The sequence below is a fragment of the Xenopus laevis genome, chromosome 4S, assembly GCF_017654675.1.
Source record: "Xenopus laevis strain J_2021 chromosome 4S, Xenopus_laevis_v10.1, whole genome shotgun sequence".
Lineage (NCBI taxonomy): Eukaryota > Metazoa > Chordata > Amphibia > Anura > Pipidae > Xenopus > Xenopus laevis.
The window spans coordinates 127,950,920-127,968,895 of NC_054378.1; the positions used below are offsets into that span (position 1 = coordinate 127,950,920).

General features: G+C 42.2%; 1 protein-coding gene across 1 annotated transcript; it reads left to right on the forward strand.

Moving 5' to 3' along the window:
* Positions 1-1,448: 1,448 nt before the first annotated feature.
* LOC121393387 (extended synaptotagmin-1-like) lies at positions 1,449-7,970 on the forward strand. Its single transcript, XM_041561841.1, has 17 exons — positions 1,449-1,751; positions 2,481-2,522; positions 3,015-3,149; positions 3,239-3,312; positions 3,399-3,468; positions 3,552-3,641; positions 3,776-3,831; positions 4,001-4,121; positions 4,533-4,694; positions 5,279-5,361; positions 5,466-5,514; positions 5,613-5,702; positions 5,791-5,895; positions 6,006-6,077; positions 6,352-6,438; positions 6,574-6,720; positions 6,901-7,970. Exons 1-17 carry the CDS (start codon positions 1,533-1,535, stop codon positions 6,934-6,936), a joined length of 1,638 nt encoding a protein of 545 aa, XP_041417775.1. The 5' UTR covers positions 1,449-1,532; the 3' UTR covers positions 6,937-7,970.
* The last annotated feature ends 10,006 nt before the right edge of the window (positions 7,971-17,976 follow it).

The following is a 17,976-nucleotide window of genomic DNA, read 5'->3' on the forward strand; positions in this document are numbered from 1 at the left end:
CAGTCTGGGAGCCACCTACCTACACACGTGTGGCTGATAGAGCTAATGATTGGCTCTTTACCCCTGTAGCTGGGGCAGGAATATCTAACTGGCAGCTTTCTTTGTGTCCCAATGCCATATTGTGGCTTGTGATGCTGATCAAACCAAAACACAAGGAATAGAACAAAATTCTGTTCATAGTCACCTGACTTTCGGTTCAGCACGAAACCCCCCGAAAAAGTAATTTTGCAGTGGGTCTGCTTTTAACTTTAACACTAAGAGCTGATATATATGAGCTTTCAGACCAGAGAGAATTAGAGGCAAGTAAAAAATGTAGAATTTGTTGCTGAGCTCCCCTCCCTAAAGTGTTTTGCCACTAAACCCCCTGCCCTATAAACATCCCCCCCCATGCCTGGTGATTGCTGAGACTAATGGTGGTGTAACCCTACGGGCCATTAAAGTAGAATGGGGCCCCAATTAAAAAAACTCTAGAACTTTTCCCAAGTGCTGCACTATTTGTGCTTGGGGCACAGTCGGTGTTGGCGTGAGTGTAGGTAACAGTGAATATTGGCTATATGGGGCTCTTATGTATAAAATTATTAGAAAACCGTTAGATAAATATCAAATGCAGAGGCAGCTGTATCCGGGCACACAGAGTATAGCAACACGAGAAAAGAATTGGGGTTACCACCTGTCTGGATCAAAATACTAACCTAATCTTAAATGCAAATGACAATTGGACGAGTCCCTGGCTCAGTATTAGAAAGAGATTGCGATTTGCTTGGCATCTCACAGTCCTGTTCACGCAAATCACTGGAAGGTTAAGGGTAGGGGCGACTTCGGGCGACTTCGGAATACAAAGCGATGCGTGTGCCATGCCGCAGGCGACTTTTCATTACAGCCGGCGCAAGACAGAAAGAAGTTGTTCGTGGAGATTGTTTCCACGGCAACTGAAATGAGTCAGTATTGTCATTGTGATGGGACCTGAGTAATGTCACCCCTTGTGCAACTATATTCATATATTCTGTGTAACTTTCATTATTACGTTCATTTAAAAAAAAAATCTCAAATGTTTGAACTATAAAATAGTGGGAATATTGAAAATAAACGTTCATTGACTTATATAGACATTCACCAGGTTTTAGTTGCTGAATTTATTTTATTTGCATTTTTGAGATTTAAAAAAAAAAAAAAAAAAATTCCTCAGATCAGGGCAAAATCATATTACAGATAATATATGCTGCTATTGAGTTTCCAGGAGGCATTATGATGTCATCAGTTTGAGTTTGCAGGAGGCATTATGATGTCATCAGTTTGTTTTGCATTGTCTCCCTGTGAGAACTGCATCCATTATGACATCATCGCTTGGGATGACCTAACAATGGGTAATTTGATCTGCTGACTCTGTAACCATGGCAACACCATTGTGAGGTCATAATGATGAAAACAGGCTTCAACAGCTGTCAGGTGTTTGCAGTCATTCTGAGTTAGGAGTTCGAGGAGGAAGGAGCTTGCTCTTTATTCCTTGTTCTTTTGACTCAATTTTTTGAAAAATGACCGATCAAAATATATTTTTAAATAATTTTTCATATACAAAATGGATCATTACCCTATTATTAGGCTTCTCTGCGGGAGTTTTGGACGTCAGCTTTTTTTATATAATTATAGGAATAGTGATGTGGATCTTGTACAGATGCTGGAAGCCAAGTACTGAGCCATCAGCAATAAAGTGTCAGGACAAAGCCAAGGAACAGGCAAAGGTCCCACACAAGGTAAGTCTCACCCCATTACTGATAACACAATACAGGCATTAGCAATGGAAATTCATTCCATTTTACAACTGCAGATTCTCATTTATTCAATTTATCATTTGAGAAGCTGCCGTCCCAAAAGCTTTGATTTAAGAGCAGACATATTGTGTGGCCGTTGGGTTGAGATTTCTGGTCAGTTGGGTTTTAGAGAGGCCAAATGTTGATAAAGTTCCTTTGGTAGAGAGTATAAATAGCAAATATACTGGGCCTTGTCATGTACATGTGTGTGTATATATATATATATATTAACTGGGAATTGTGAGCTCATCAGGCCAGCCCTGGTTGTATCCAGTAAAATGCCATAGACTTAGTTACTTCTCCCTCCTCCTCTCACTTTACAAAAACTCAACTGTTTATGAACGTTCTTCTTTACAAATATAATGTTGCAATGTGTTAAAGGAGAAGTAAAGTGGTTTAGCACTTGTTGAGCCAAATGTTCGGTACCCCCAAGTGAGAGCCAGAGATCAGAAAGGGACAAACAGACTTTTACATGAAACTTTGAACCTAATGAAGATTTTTAGTGACTGTAAATTGGGATCTTCCTCAGAACGACATTTTCTCTAATGATGCAAAAACTGTTTTAGGTGGAGTTTCCCTTTAATTCATCACTTTATTTAGAAATGAGGGTCACATGTGATTCTTTACATTATTTTATTAGAAACCTAATTTGCTTGTGCCTCTCGTTTGCAGGTCACTGACCGAGAGTTTGAGAGACTCCGGTACCTGCAAGTGGTAAGTGATATACCGGCACTCTTTAACTGGATCTACATGTGTGTCTGTGTGTGTGTCAGTGAGTGTGTGTATCAGTGAGTGTGTGTCTGTGTGTCAGTGTGTATGTCTGTCAGTGTGTGTGTCAGTGGTGTGTGTCAGTGAGTGTGTCTGTGTATCTCACTGTGTGGGTCAGTGTGTGTGTCAGTGAGTGTGTGTCAGCATGAGTGTGTGTGTCCGTGTGTGTCTCTGTGTGTCAGTGAGTGTGTGATGTGTGTCTGTGTATATGTCAGTGTCTTTGTGTCAGTGTGAGTGTCATTGAGTATCAGTGTGTCTGTGTGTGTGCGTGGGTATGTGTGTGTGTCAGTGTGTGTGTGTGTCAGTGAGTGTGTCAGTGAGTGTGTCAGTGTGTGTGTGTCAGTGAGTGAGTGTGTTAGTGAGTGTGAGTAGGAGTGAGCTGCTGAATTCTTGCCTTACACTAACGTTAGCCACTTCTGTTCTTTTCATCCCGGGCAGTTAGTGAACAATTCGTGGCCGTACATAACAAAATATCTGGAGAAATTTCTAAGATGGAGAATTCAGCCGCTGATCAGATCCCGATTTAAATATTTAACCAATTTTCACTTCTTTGATATTGATTTTGGCAATAAGGTAAGTGTCCCGTGTATTTAATTGTCTCTCATGTTGCTCAGTGATTTCCCATCAGACCCATTGTAACCCATTGTGTGACTGTTCCACAGGCTCCACAGGTGACTCACATGAGAGTTCAGTCTGATCCAGAGAAGAAGCAGATTCTCCTGGATCTCAAAATCAGGTCAATATTGTCTCCTTCCCAACCTGTGTATAAGCCTCTCTTTAATCTTCCTTCCCACTCACTGACCGTTTGCTCCTCATTTACAGTCTCAACGCAGCGGTGATGGTTAATGTTGGAATATCTAAGACTATCATGGCCGGAGTGAAGTCTGTGAAGGTAAGTGACCCTCATACTGACCTTCTACATGTGCCCATGTGTTGCCCTTGAACATATAATCAATGTCATTTCTCCTCTGACAGCTGGAGGGAACATTACGAATAATTCTGGCTCCGCTGATACCAGACGTGCCCTTTACTGAAGCCGTGAACATTTACTTCCCTCGGCGGCCGGTGAGTCCGTATTATAAGGAGTTGCTTCGTGCAGCTATAAATATATATATTTCTCTATAAATACAATTAGTATCTCCGAGATATTCTATTTTCTTATTAACCCTTACACCATCGATCTTCCTTTTTTTTTGCAGGTGTTACATCTACAGTGGACAGGACTCACCAACCTGCTTAATATTCCCGGTCTTCAGTAAGTGACTAGATTTATATATATTTATATACTAGTGATTCTCTGCCCGTCCTTTCCCACACTTTAGTCTTTAGTCCCAAAATCATTGTCCTTTATCCCTCCTCTTATATTTCCCTCCCATTGTACAATGATTCACTTATTAATGCCCTTCTCTCTCTGCCTCCTGCAGCACCATGACAGAAAGAATGATTGTGGATCAAATTGCCAACTTCATGGTTGCGCCAAAATTTTTCACTCAGCCCCTGGCAGCCAACTTTGACATGAAAAATCTGCCCTTCGCGGATCCCTGGGTAAGAACCAGTATTTCTCTTTCACGACTGTGGGCTCCTGTCCCCCTCTGTTTCCCTGTACAGACTGGTCGGATTGTCCAGGGCCCCCTCCGGACCCCTACCACTACGCCGCACATGCGCAAAAGGAGCTGCACCATAGATGCACAAAAGGAGCTGCTCCACACACATGCACAAAAGGAGCTGCGCCGCACGTATGCACAAAAAGAGCTGCGCAGGAGATCGGGAGAGGGGGTCTGGTCCAGCAGGGGCCCATGAGGGCTGGGACCCACCGGGTTTTTTCCCAGTGTCCCACCGGGCCAGTCCGACCCTGTGTACAGAGATGTGGGGGGAGAGTTGCATTCAAAGTCTATGGGAAGTGACTGTTCCCACTGAGTTTATATTCTATAGTCTGACATTTTGTTTTACTTGCAGAACGCACTTCGGATTCATGTATTAGAAGCAAGAAATCTCGTTGCAAACGACTTCTTCTCCAAGAAATCAGACCCTTTTGTAGTTGTGCGCGGAGGAGGCACAGTTGGGAAAACCAGGGTCATATCTAAGAACCTCAACCCGCAGTGGAACCAGACATTTGAGGTACCGCATCCCCCCCAGGATTTACATCCAAATAAACCCACATTTAAGGGAAGATTTATCAAAGGTTGAGGTGAATTTTTGAATTCAAAAAATTTCAATTTCGAGCTATTTTGTGTGTACTTCGACTAGGGAATCGCCCAAATTCAATTTGAATTTGAAAAAAATTGGAAAATTTGAATATCTAAATTTATCATGTGACTTCAATCTTTTGCCATCTAAAACCTGCCGAATTACTGTTTTAGCCTATGAGGGACCTCCTAGAACCTATTTGGAGTCAATTTGTGGACTTTGAAAAATGAAAGTTTTTTTGGGGGAAAACTTTGATCTGAATTTGATCGTACGATTTGAATTCCCCGAATACAGACCTATTCATATGAAAACAGACCTAATTAGGCCAAAAAAAAAAACCTTTGACTTAATTTCGGTTGGTCTTTATGAATTCGAAGTAGAAGAATTGAAATTTCGACCCTTGATTAAAGTGGTCCCAGTTTATTTTGTGTATTTTATAGGTGTGAATAGACGTGTGCCACATGCAGCAGATATTCCCGTATCTAATGTCACCTCATTGTATGTTTTATCCCCAGATATTATTTTCAGATTTACCAGGGCAGGAGATTGAATTTGAGGTTCTGGACAAAAATGTTCAGAGAGATGATTCACTGGGCAGGTGAGTATTTCTCTTTGTATCAGGGTCTGGGCTTCCATTTATTTTATCTTTATTTCATCTTTAATACATATACTGATTTTCCTTTTCTCTTCCCCAATGTCCAGCTGTAAAATTGCAGTTCCACATGTGCTAAAGAAGAAATTCATTGATAAGGTAAGTGAATGCAGCCGCCTCCCATGCTGATATAGTGTAATAATCATTCAGTGATTTCCCCTGTATCTGATGGAACTTGTGCTTCTCTCCCCCTGCAGTGGATCCGGTTGGACAATGTGAAGTCTGGGGAGCTCCATATCAAGGTGGAAACTCTCAAACTCTTTTCAGACCGTGACAAGCTGGAGAAGGTAAAGTCTCTGTTCCTTCTTATCTGACTGCATGGGGAAAGGTTGGGCTCTTTTGCCCTTTAATCCATCTACTTTGTTTGGTTTCCAGGTGTTAAATCTGAACAAAAGGCCGCGGCCCCCTAAGAGTGAGGAGTTGTCATCAGTTGCCCTTTACACCGTCATCCAAAAAGCCAGGGGTCTGCCAGTGATACGGGTGAGTCACAAGTGATGCCTCTCTCTTGGGCACATAATAGTGTAAATCTTCTTATATGAATCTCTCCTGTATTATTCACCTTATTAATCACATCTGTTCTTCTCTAACAGCCGAAGAAATGCAAATTAAACCCACTGGCCACCGTGGAAGTGTCAGTGACAGATACAGTCAAGAGGACGGGGGTAAGTCGCACATAACAGTGTCCAACCACACAAGGGTTTGGTCTCAAGTTTGTTTGTTTTCACATAAATAATGGGGTGAGGGGTAGGGGCATTTATTTGGAATGATCACTTAGTGCACCATAGACAGTAAAGCAGTGACATACTGTTGTTAGCTGATTGGCAATGGGCAATACCTGATTAAACAATAACACTGATTAAAGCATTAAATCACCAATAATAATTAGCAGACAGATCCAGTTCTCATTTAGAATATCTCTAATTGTTCTTTTTCCAGGCCCAAATAAATTCCGGAGAGCCAGAGTGGAAGGAGAGGTTACAATTCCTCATAAAGGACCCACGCGGCGAGAGAATGCAACTAAATGTGAGTATAAATGTCCTTCCCTTATTGGATCCTTTACTCCTGCAGATCTAGATTGGGGCTTTGCACCTTGTGTGCTGGTTTTGTGTTTCTCTGTCTCCTTCCTTACTGGGTCACTTATACGTGTTCTTTTCACAGGTACTAAATCAGCGCAACAAGGTTCTGGGACACATCTCTGTTTCCCTATCAACACTCATGGCTGCCAAGGATATGACCATGGAGGGCTGGTTCCCTCTTGAGTCCACAGTAAATAACAGCGAGATTTGGCTGAAGCTGCAGCTGATGGTAAGTGACACATGCTATTTACAATAAGGTTCTACCCTTAAAGGGACACTGTTATAATAGTAAGTTGTCTAAAAGGGGAGGATGAGATGTAGAATAAGATTACATTATAGCACATAAGAGAATGGCATTTGTCTCTGCCACAAATTTTCTTAATCCATTGCTGATTGTTTCTTCCCTCAGATTCTTGCCCCTCGCATTTTTCATGTGAAGCGATAGAACCAGAAAGAACTTCCAGAACCCAAATCCTGGACCAAGGAGGAACTGAGGAGGATGAAGAGGAGAAGGAGGAAGGAGGAGGAGGAGGAAGGAGGAGGAGGATTTAGCACAAAGATGAAGCTTTCAGCTTGAGGCAAAGGAGGCTCTGAAGATCCTTGCCCTGATGGACCTTCTGGATCAGGATAAAGGGACCTTCTCTAGCCCTGTGGCAAAGGAGGGTCTGAAGACTCTTAGCTACCTTTTTGCCACCCAAGAATTAAAAAGTATCAAAAGCATTGACTATAAATATAAGCAATTAAAAAATATAAAATTATAAAATGAGTGAGCTTTATTAGTGACTGGGCATAAAGAGGCAGAGTAGGAAGGTTAATTATTTGAAACCATAAAAAATACACAGCTACTTAGAATAAGTCAATGTACAACCATCTAAAATCATGTTTAATGGTGAACTTTCCCTTTAAGGCCATAGGCAGTGACACACGGGAATCACTTGAAAGGGGAAACCTACAAATTTTACTCCATGTGTCTTGGGTCTAAGATGGGTCTATATTCTTTAAGTTGCCCAGCCTGGGAGCCACCTACCTACATACGTGTGGCTGATAGAGCTAATGATTGGCTCTTTACCCCTGTAGCTGGGGCAGGAATATCTAACTGGCGGCTTTCTTTGTGTCCCAATGCCATATTGTGGCCTGTGATGCTGATCAAACCAAAACACAAGGAATACAACAAAATTCTGTTCATAGTCACCTGACTTTTGGTTCAGCACGGAACCCCCCAAAAAAGTAATTTTGCAATCGGTCTGCTATTAACTTTAACACTAGGAGCTGATATATATGAGCTTTCTGACCAATTTATTTTCCCATTTACATTACGAGGTCAAACAATATGGAGAGAGAATTAGGGGCAAGTAAAAAATGTAGAATTTGTTGCTGAGCTCCCCTCCCTAAAGTGTTTTGCCCCTAAACCCCCTGCCCTATAAACACTCCCCCCCCCCATGCCTGGTGATTGCTGAGACTAACGGTGGTGTAACCCTACGGGCCATTAAAGTAGAATGGGGCCCCAAAAAACTCTAGAACTTTTCCCAAGTGCCGCACTATTTGGAGCGCAGTCGGTGTTGGCGTGAGTGTAGGTAACAGTGAATATTGGCTATATGGGGCTCTTATGTATAAAATTATTAGAAAACCGTTAGATAAATATCAAATGCAGAGGCAGCTGTATCCGGGCACACAGAGCATAGCAACACGAGAAAGGAATTGGGGTTACCACCTGTCTGGATCAAAATACAAACCTAATCTTAAATGCAAATGACAATTGGACGAGTCCCTGGCTCAGTATTAGAAAGAGATTGCAATTTGCTTGGCATCTCACAGTCCTGTTCACGCAAATCACTGGAAGGTTAAGGGTAGGGACAACTTCGGGCAACTTCAGAATACAAAGCGATGTGTGTGCCATGCCGCAAGCAACTGTTCATTACAGCCGGCGCAAGACAGAGGGAAGGTGTTCGTGGAGATTGATCATCGCAAAGACGAGGCGATTAGTCGCCAGGTGACTAAATCTCCCCGAATGCCCAGTGTGCCCCTACCCTAAGGCTTATGGAGCACCGGGCGTTTTGGCTGCTGCTGGAAAATAGCGACTGGCAGATTCTCAGTCTGGCGCTTGGAGCAGAGACTATTGCTTTGCAAAGGCCACACAGTGCAGAAATACTCCTGGCTTTCCCTCCTCTGGCCTCTCATCGATTCCCGATCCACAGGGCATGTCAGGCAAATTATATTTTAATGATTTATTATAACTGACTTTATTGGGGAGGGGTGATGGTAGGGGACAATCTATTATTAACCCCAAACAATGAATTGTTGTAAGCTAACTCAAGCTGCTTCCCTGATCACTCTTGCAATTTTTCAATCACTTTTTTATTCGTTTCTGAGATATTTGCATTTTTAGACTGCTAGTATTAGGCTTTGGTGCAACTGAGAGTCAGCACTGCAAGGGTTAAAGGAATTCTGGCGGTGCATAGAAAGTGCCAAGGGGCTGACACTCTGGACCTTCCCAAAGAGCTGTGGACAGGCCCGGACTTTGCGAGGTGGCGCCCCAAGGCCGCAGTGCCGGCTGCTTCTTGTGCGTCTCATGGTCCTAGCGCTGACCCAGCCTGGATCCTCCCCGCACAAGCGCAAGCAAGCGCATTCTCAAGCATTTGAGCTTTGAGTCCCCAGTGCTCCTTAGGAAAGAGACTGGATGGCATGCCGCCCCTATCATTTTGTTGCCCTAGGCCTGGGGTCTCGCCACAAATCCGGGCCTGGCTGTTGAGGTGACCCCTGCCTAGCAGTATAAAAGTGCTGAAAACTGCTAATATGGCTGAAAACAGAAAAGGAATGGGAAAATGATGAGAGCACCTACAGTGTAGGGTTGCCATCTATCCGGATTTCTCCCAAACAGCCCTGTTTTTGGATGGTCTGTCCGTACTTCCAAATTAGGAAATCCAGACAGGACATTGAAGTTAATGACACGGCAATTAGCCAATCAATCGCCACATCATCAGCCCTGAACCCCATTATCCACCCTGTCCCCAACACCACTGGCCCGCCCCTGTCATTCGCCCGCCCCCAATTGAAAAGGTATCAACCCTAATACAAAATCATAAAAATGCTTCGCTGACAAAAAAAAAAAAAAAAGCACATTTTGAAAACCAAAATCTTACAATGACAGACCTGCAAGTCCAGCCCAGGGAAATAATGTATGTGTGTATCTATGTCTTTCACACTGGACCATAACAATTCAAGCTCAAATGTGATTGTGATTCTATTCCTCTTGCACCTTTGATGCTGCCCCATTGCTCCCCAGTGACAGGGCCGGACTGGGAGTAAAAAGCAGCCCTGGCAAAAAAACCAAAGCAGCCCACACTGGTCTTTTACTTACACACACGCATATTTCATATGTATATATAGATATATATATTATAGGGATGCACCGAACCCCGAATCAGTCGCGAAAGATTCGGACGAGAACCGAATCCTAATTTGCATATGCAAATTAGGGGTAGAAAGGGGAAAACAAAGGTTTGGCTGGGCAGAAGGATTCGGCCAAATCCTGCTGAAAAAGGCCGAATTCCGAATCCTGGATACGGTGCATCCCTAATATATTATATAGTGGATAATGTACCCCCTACTGTAATTTATAAAGATATCACAAGTCACAGAGGAGTTATGTGACCATATAAAAACACGAGGCCGCATAACTCCAATGTGATCACATATCTATAAATTAGGGGGTACATTATGAATTATAATTTACAGCAGGGGTGTCCAACCTTTTGGCTTCCCGGGGCCACATTCGAAAATTTTTCTTGGGCCGCACATGAAATACATAACACTTTTGATTTCTAAAAATAAAGGAAATACACAGAAATGAACTACAATACCTGTGCAGTAAAAAAAAAAGTCTAGAAAATAAATGAATATATTTGAAAATATGCCTTTTTCAAATTTTGCAAATTTTTCCACGAAGCAAAATGGGACAAATTTGACCATCATCAGGGGTGTAAATACAAACGAAGGGGCCCAATAAGGCCCTAATTAGCTCTACTGCTATTTCCCTAGGACTGACCCAGTTCATCAAGCAGCTGCCACAGGTGGAACTCACCTTTCTGCTTTAAACATCCAACATTGAGGCATGAGGGCCCCATAAAACAAATAGCAAGGAGTGAACTTATAATGGGGACTGGATGTCAGGATTTGGGGGTGTTGTACTTCAAAAACAACACATTTCCATTACAGATACACCTTGGGTAACACAATGTTCTCTAAGCAGGCAGTAATTGTAATACAGGTATGGGACCTGTTATCCAGAATGCTAGGGACCTGGGGTTTTCCGGATGCCTGATCTTTCCGTAATTTGGGTCTTCATACCTTAAGTCTACTAGAAAATCATATAAACATTAAATAAAGCCAATAGGCTGGTTTTGCTTCCAATAAGGATTAATTATATCTTCGTTGGGATCAAGTACAAGCAATCCCAGTTGCCTCTTTAGCCTATAGGAATGTACCCCCTAATCTCACCCTTCAGTTTACATTTGTGAGGCCCCTGAGGGGGAAGCAATAGACTCTGGAAACTCGGATCAGAACACTGTAACATCTTCCCATAAAAGCAAATTTAACTGCCAGTGTTTCCTTATTGTCACCACTAGGGGCAGTGTCACCTGCAGACTTTACACATGATCCCCCCAGGCTGAGCACATGATTCAAGGAATTGTTCAGTGTAAAAATAAAAACTGGGTAAATAAATAGTAGTAAGACAAAACAGAGGCGCCTGGTGTGTTTATACAAAGACACTGTCGTTCCATATTGCCTGATGAACCAGGAAATGCCTGTGAAACGCGTTGCAATACTGTTTTGTGAATAAACTATTACTGAAAATTACCACTTTCGTTGGTGTCTGATTGGAGGAGGTAAGTCCACTATTACCTCCTCTGAATTACCCATTGGGTTTTTAAGTGTTTTTAGCTAATTTTATCCTTTTGGCGCCTCTGTTTTGTCTTACTACTATATCGAGTCCACCCCGAGTGGAGGGGTATCATCCCCTTTTTCTTCTTCTACAGAGAGCGACGTCTTATTCCTGAGTGGGGTCAGGATAATCTCCCCACCTGCCTATACAGTGGTTGCCTATTGGTAACCCTGGTGTGTGAGTATTAACTTGTTTACTCTACCATTACTCCTTGTAAAAACATATTACACTATTGGGGCTCTTGGTGTTCCTTTTTGTCTTGGGTAAATAAATAGACTGTGCAAAATAAATAATGTATCTAATATAGTTAGTTAGGCAAAAATGTAATGTATAAAGGCTGGAGTGGTTGGATGTATATGTATTGATGTCAGTCAGACACTACTTCCTGCTTTTCAGCTCTCTTGGTTTACACTGACTGGTTACCCTGGTTACCAGGCAGTAACCAATCAGAGACTTGAGGGGAGGTCACATGGGACATAACTGTTGCTTTTGAATCTGAGCTGAATGCTGAGGATCAATTACAAACTCACTGAACAGAAATGTACCATGTGGCCCCCCTTATAGTCACTGACTAACTCAGAGTTATAGAGCTGAAAAGCATGAAGTTGGATTCTGGCTGTTTTATTAGACATCTGTTCACTCCAGCCTTTATACATTACATTTTTGCCTCACTAACTATATTAAAAACATTTTTTATTTTGCACAGCCTATTTATTTACCCAGTTTTTCTTTTCACACTGAACTATTCCTTGAAATGATAAAGTCACAGTGGGGGGGACTTACCTGACAAGGCCAAAGTCATATTATTAGTAATTGCCCCACACATTAGAAACATTCTGTGGCAACATGGAGCCAAGAGGATTTTCCTTGGGGAGGTACAATCGTAGTGAACAGCACAGATGCTATTGGTCACTTTGTAGCACAACTATTATCGCCACATTTACACTCTGGATATGGACAGGTTATTCCCACCTGCCTGAGAGGCTGCAAAGAACTGGCCCAGAGCATTGCACAAAATATAAAGGGAGGGTGGGCGTTCTACAGGAAAATAATTTCTTCTCTCATTTTTTAAAAACCAAATACAGAAAAATGATGGATTTTAACAGGTACTGCAAATCTAATGCCTGGAATAAACCAAAAGGACCTTATCTTAATTGTTGAGGAATTATAATATATATATATATATATATATATATATATATATATATATACAGTGTACACTGAAATCACCTCAAACCAACGATAGAGACCGCTCTAAACTCACACTCCTATGGCTGCTCTTATATTATTATTATGCAGGTGATCTGTCCACAGGGCCTCCACCAACAATATGTAGCCAAAAGCAAAAAGAAGGACGTGAGGTTGATTTCAGTGCAGATGTAAAAAGTAAAGAGTAAAATAGAATAAGGCTAGAAATGCTGTATTTTGTATACTAAACATAAACATGAACTTACTGCACCACAAGCCTAATCAAACAAATGATTTATGCTTTCAAAGTTGGCCACAGGGGGTCACCATCTTGTAACTTTGTTATACATCTTTGCAAGACCAAGACTGTGCACATGCTCAGTGAGGTCTGTGCTGCTTAGGGATCGTCATAAATGATCAAAACAGCACAAGTCAAATAATATCTGCCAGAAGCCGATACAGCAAGACTGATTAATAATCAGAATATACAGACTGCACTGGCTCCTGTGTTGTCATGTAATCTAATGTGGATTTTATAGTTTTTCTATTGTTTAATACAATACAGTTAAACAAATGTCTTGCATTACATTAACTTGCCTTCTGCCTAATGAGCTCCTTTAATTAGCCTTTGAGCTCCTTTAATTGGCCTGATTGACTAAATGCAAATCTGCCCCAGACCCATCCTGCAAATAACCCGGGGCAGGAGGAGCTCCACCCCACGCGCCCGGGAGACCAATAGAAAGAGCCGAAGTTGTTATTATAATTTATTATCAGAAGTAGAAATGCTCTGCATGCGGCTGTGCATCATGGAGCCAGAATGTCAAGTCTCACCCAGATCATTGTCACAGTATTTTTGTGCATTTTGTGATCTCTATACAAAATACAGTTACAGTACTTTCATTAGTGTTACTCGTTAGGGTTAATTAGTGGCGCCAGAACATTCCTCACATTAACCCATCAAACCCTCCAGTGATTGGGTCAGTCCATGTGACACAGGGGAGGGGGGGGGACTTGTGACCTTCCCAAATGTCAGTTTCATACAATCAGCCCAATTATTAACACTATGTGTGCCACTATCTGTGCTCTCTGATTTAACTGGTTACATTATTATTGGCTGCTGGGGGCCATTTCCCTGAAGTTACACACAGTATTGTAGACACACGTCCATCAAGTTCAACCTTTTCACTCTATTTCACCTGTCTAACTGCCAGTTATCATCTTACTATCATTGATATAGCGCCAACATTCCCTGCAGCGCGGTATCTAAGCCCAAATGAAAAATAAGAATTTCTAAAAGGACCAAAATGCCAGTTCTTGTTGAACTACATGCAACAGGCTGAGAGCCTAAAGACATGGCAGACTATAATGGGTCTTATGGGCCATAATTCGGGTTTTCATGGTTTGGACCAGACACAGGGTCCTACTGAGAAATAACGAGATACAGAATTATCGGGCCGACGTCCGTATCTTCATCCCCAGTCCCAGAGGCTTGTGCCATTGGTCACCCTTATCTGCGGCACAGAACAAAGTCATTGTTGGGTCTCGGCCCAGGAACTACATTCTATTCCTAGTGGTTCTGCCGGATCCCTGAGAGACTCAACGCGACGGGAGAGAAGGACCAGAAATATTATTCGTGTTTCTTGTTGTTCTCTGTGCTCTGAAGTGAAGACAAGAAGTCCGTCATGAGTTTGGCGCTTTTCCTGGGCAACTGAGAGTCAGCACTGCAAGGGTTAAAGGAATTCTGGCGGTGCATAGAAAGTGCCGAGGGGCTGACACTCTGGACCTTCCCAAAGAGCTGTGGACAGGCCCGGACTTTGCGAGGTGGCGCCCCAAGGCCGCAGTGCCGGCTGCTTCTTGTGCGTCTCATGGTCCTAGCGCTGACCCAGCCTGGATCCTCCCCGCACAAGCGCAAGCAAGCGCGTTCTCAAGCATTTGAGCTTTGAGTCCCCAGTGCTCCTTAGGGAAGAGACTGGATGGCATGCCGTCCCTATCGTTTTGTTGCCCTAGGCCTGGGGTCTCGCCACAAATCCGGGCCTGGCTGTTGAGGTGACCCCTGCCTAGCAGTAAAAAAGTGCTGAAAACTGCTAATATGGCTGAAAACAGAAAAGGAATGGGAAAATGATGAGAGCACCTACAGTGTAGGGTTGCCATCTATCCGGATTTCTCCCAAACAGCCCTGTTTTTGGATGTCTGTCCGTACTTCCAAATTAGGAAATCCAGACAGGACATTGAAGTTAATGACACGGCAATTAGCCAATCAATTGCCACATCATCAGCCCTGAACCCCATTATCCACCCTGTCCCCAACACCACTGGCCTGCCCCTGTCATTCGCCCCGCCCCCAATTGAAAAGGTATCAACCCTAATACAAAATCATAAAAATGCTTCGCTGAAAAAAAAAAAAAAAAGCACATTTTGAAAACCAAAATCTTAGAATGACAGACCTGCAAGTCCAGCCCAGGGAAATAATGTATGTGTGTATCTATGTCTTTCACACTGGACCATAACAATTCAAGCTGAAATGTGATTGTGATTCTATTCCTCTTGCACCTTTGATGCTGCCCCATTGCTCCCCAGTGACAGGGCCGGACTGGGAGTAAAAAGCAGCCCTGGCAAAAAAACCAAAGCAGCCCACACTGGTCTTTTACTTACACACACGCATATTTCATATGTATATACATATATATATTATAGGGATGCACCGAATCCACTATTTTGGATTCAGCCAAACTCCGAATCCGTTGCGAAAGATTCGGCCGAGAACCGAAAACAAAGTCAAGCGATTTCCCTCCCTGCCCTTAATTTGCTTATGCAAATTAGGATTTGGTTCGGCTGGGCAGGAGGATTCGGCCAAATCCTGCTGAAAAAGGCCAAATCCCGAACCGAATCCTGGATACGGTGCATCCCTAATATATTATATAGTGGATAATGTACCCCCTACTGTAATTTATAAAGATATTACAAGTCACAGAGGAGTTATGTGACCATATAAAAGCACGAGGCCGCATAACTCCGAGGTGATCACATATCTATAAATTAGGGGGTACATTATGAATTATAATTTACAGCAGGGGTGTCCAACCTTTTGGCGTCTCGGGGCCACATTCGAAAATTTTTCTGGGGCTGCACATGAAATACATAACACTTTTGATTTCTAAAAATAAAGGAAATACACAGAAATGAACTACAATACCTGTGCAGTAAAAAAAAAAAAGTCTAGAAAATAAATGAATATATTTGAAAATATGCCTTTTTCAAATTTTTCCACGAAGCAAAATGGGACAGATTTGACCATCACCAGGGGTGTAACTACAAACGGAGGGGCCCAATAAGGCCCTAATTAGCTCTACTGCTATTTCCCTAGGACTGACCCAGTTCATCAAGCAGCTGCCACAGGTGGAACTCACCTTTCTGCTTTAAACATCCAACACTGAGGCATGAGGGCCCCATAAAACAAATAGCAAGGAGTGAACTTATAATGGGGACTGGATGTCAGGATTTGGGGGTGTTGTACTTCAAAAACAACACATTTCCATTACAGATACACCTTGGGTAACACAATGTTCTCTAAGCCGGCAGTAATTGTAATACAGGTATGGGACCTGTTATCCAGAATGCTCGGGACCTGGGTTTTCTGGATAACTGATCTTTGTGTAATGTGGGTCTTCATACCTTAAGTCTACTAGAAAATCATATAAACATTAAATAAAGCCAATAGGCTGGTTTCTGCTTCCAATAAGGATTAATTATATCTTCGTTGGGATCAAGTACAAGCAATCCCAGTTGCCTCTTTAGCCTATAGGAATGTACCCCCTAATCTCACCCTTCAGTTTACATTTGTGAGGCGCCTGAGGGGGAAGCAATAGACTCTGGAAACTCGGATCAGAACACTGTAACATCTTCCCATAAAAGCAAATTTAACTGCCAGTGTTTTCTTATTGTCACCACTAGGGGCAGTGTCACCTGCAGACTTTACACATGATCCCCCCAGGCTGAGCACATGATTCAAAGAATTGTTCAGTGTAAAAATAAAAACTGGGTAAATCGATAGACTGTGCAAAATAAATAATGTATCTAATATAGTTAGTTAGGCAAAAATGTAATGTATAAAGGCTGGAGTGGTTGGATGTATATGTATTGATGTCTGTCAGACACTACTTCCTGCTTTTCAGCTCTCTTGGTTTACACTGACTGGTTACCCTGGCTACAAGGCAGTAACCAATCAGAGACTTGAGGGGAGGTCACATGGGACATAACTGTTGCTTTTGAATCTGAGCTGAATGCTGAGGATCAATTACAAACTCACTGAACAGAAATGTACCATGTGGCCCCCCTTATAGTCACTGACTAACTCAGAGTTATAGAGCTGAAAAGCATGAAGTTGGATTCTGGCTGTTTTATTAGACATCTGTTCACTCCAGCCTTTATACATTACATTTTTGCCTCACTAACTATATTAAAAACATTTTTTATTTTGCACAGCCTATTTATTTACCCAGTTTTTCTTTTCACACTGAACTATTCCTTGAAATGATAAAGTCACAGTGGGGGGGACTTACCTGACAAGGCCAAAGTCATATTATTAGTAATTGCCCCACACATTAGAAACATTCTGTGGCAACATGGAGCCAAGAGGATTTTCCTTGGGGAGGTACAATCGTAGTGAACAGCACAGATGCTATTGGTCACTTTGTAGCACAACTATTATCGCCACATTTACACTCTGGATATGGACAGGTTATTCCCACCTGCCTGAGAGGCTGCAAAGAACTGGCCCAGAGCATTGCACAAAATATAAAGGGAGGGTGGGCGTTCTACAGGAAAATAATTTCTTCTCTCATTTCTTAAAAACCAAATACAGAAAAAGGATGGATTTTAACAGGTACTGCAAATCTAATGCCTGGAATAAACCAAAAGGACCTTATCTTAATTGTTGAGGTATTATAATATATTTATATAGTGAATAAAGTACCCCCTCTTGTAAAATATAAGGATATTATAAGTTACCGAGGAGTTTCATGATCATATAAAAACACGAGGCCGAAGGCCGAGTGTTTTTATACAGGTCATGGAACTCCGAGGTAACTTCTAATATCCTCATATTTTACAACTGGGGGTACTTTATTTATTATAATACACAAATTTCAGTGCGTCATGTGACTGAAATGACATCAGAACTCACCGTTTATAACTGATGACATCAGAACTCACCGTTAATAAGGATATAATTTACAAGATATTCATGGCTTTTGTGTATTATATATATATATATACAGTGTACACTGAAATCACCTCAAACCAACGATAGAGACCGCTCTAAACTCACACTCCTATGGCTGCTCTTATATTATTATC

Bases quoted from the DNA above. Each gene is read 5' to 3' on its own strand.
- LOC121393387 (XM_041561841.1), top strand. From the start codon at position 1,533: ATGACCGATCAAAATATATTTTTAAATAATTTTTCATATACAAAATGG. The intron at 1,752-2,480 runs GTAAGTCTCACC...TCTCGTTTGCAG, and splicing joins AGGCAAAGGTCCCACACAAG to GTCACTGACCGAGAGTTTGA. The intron at 4,695-5,278 runs GTACCGCATCCC...TTTTATCCCCAG, and splicing joins AGTGGAACCAGACATTTGAG to ATATTATTTTCAGATTTACC.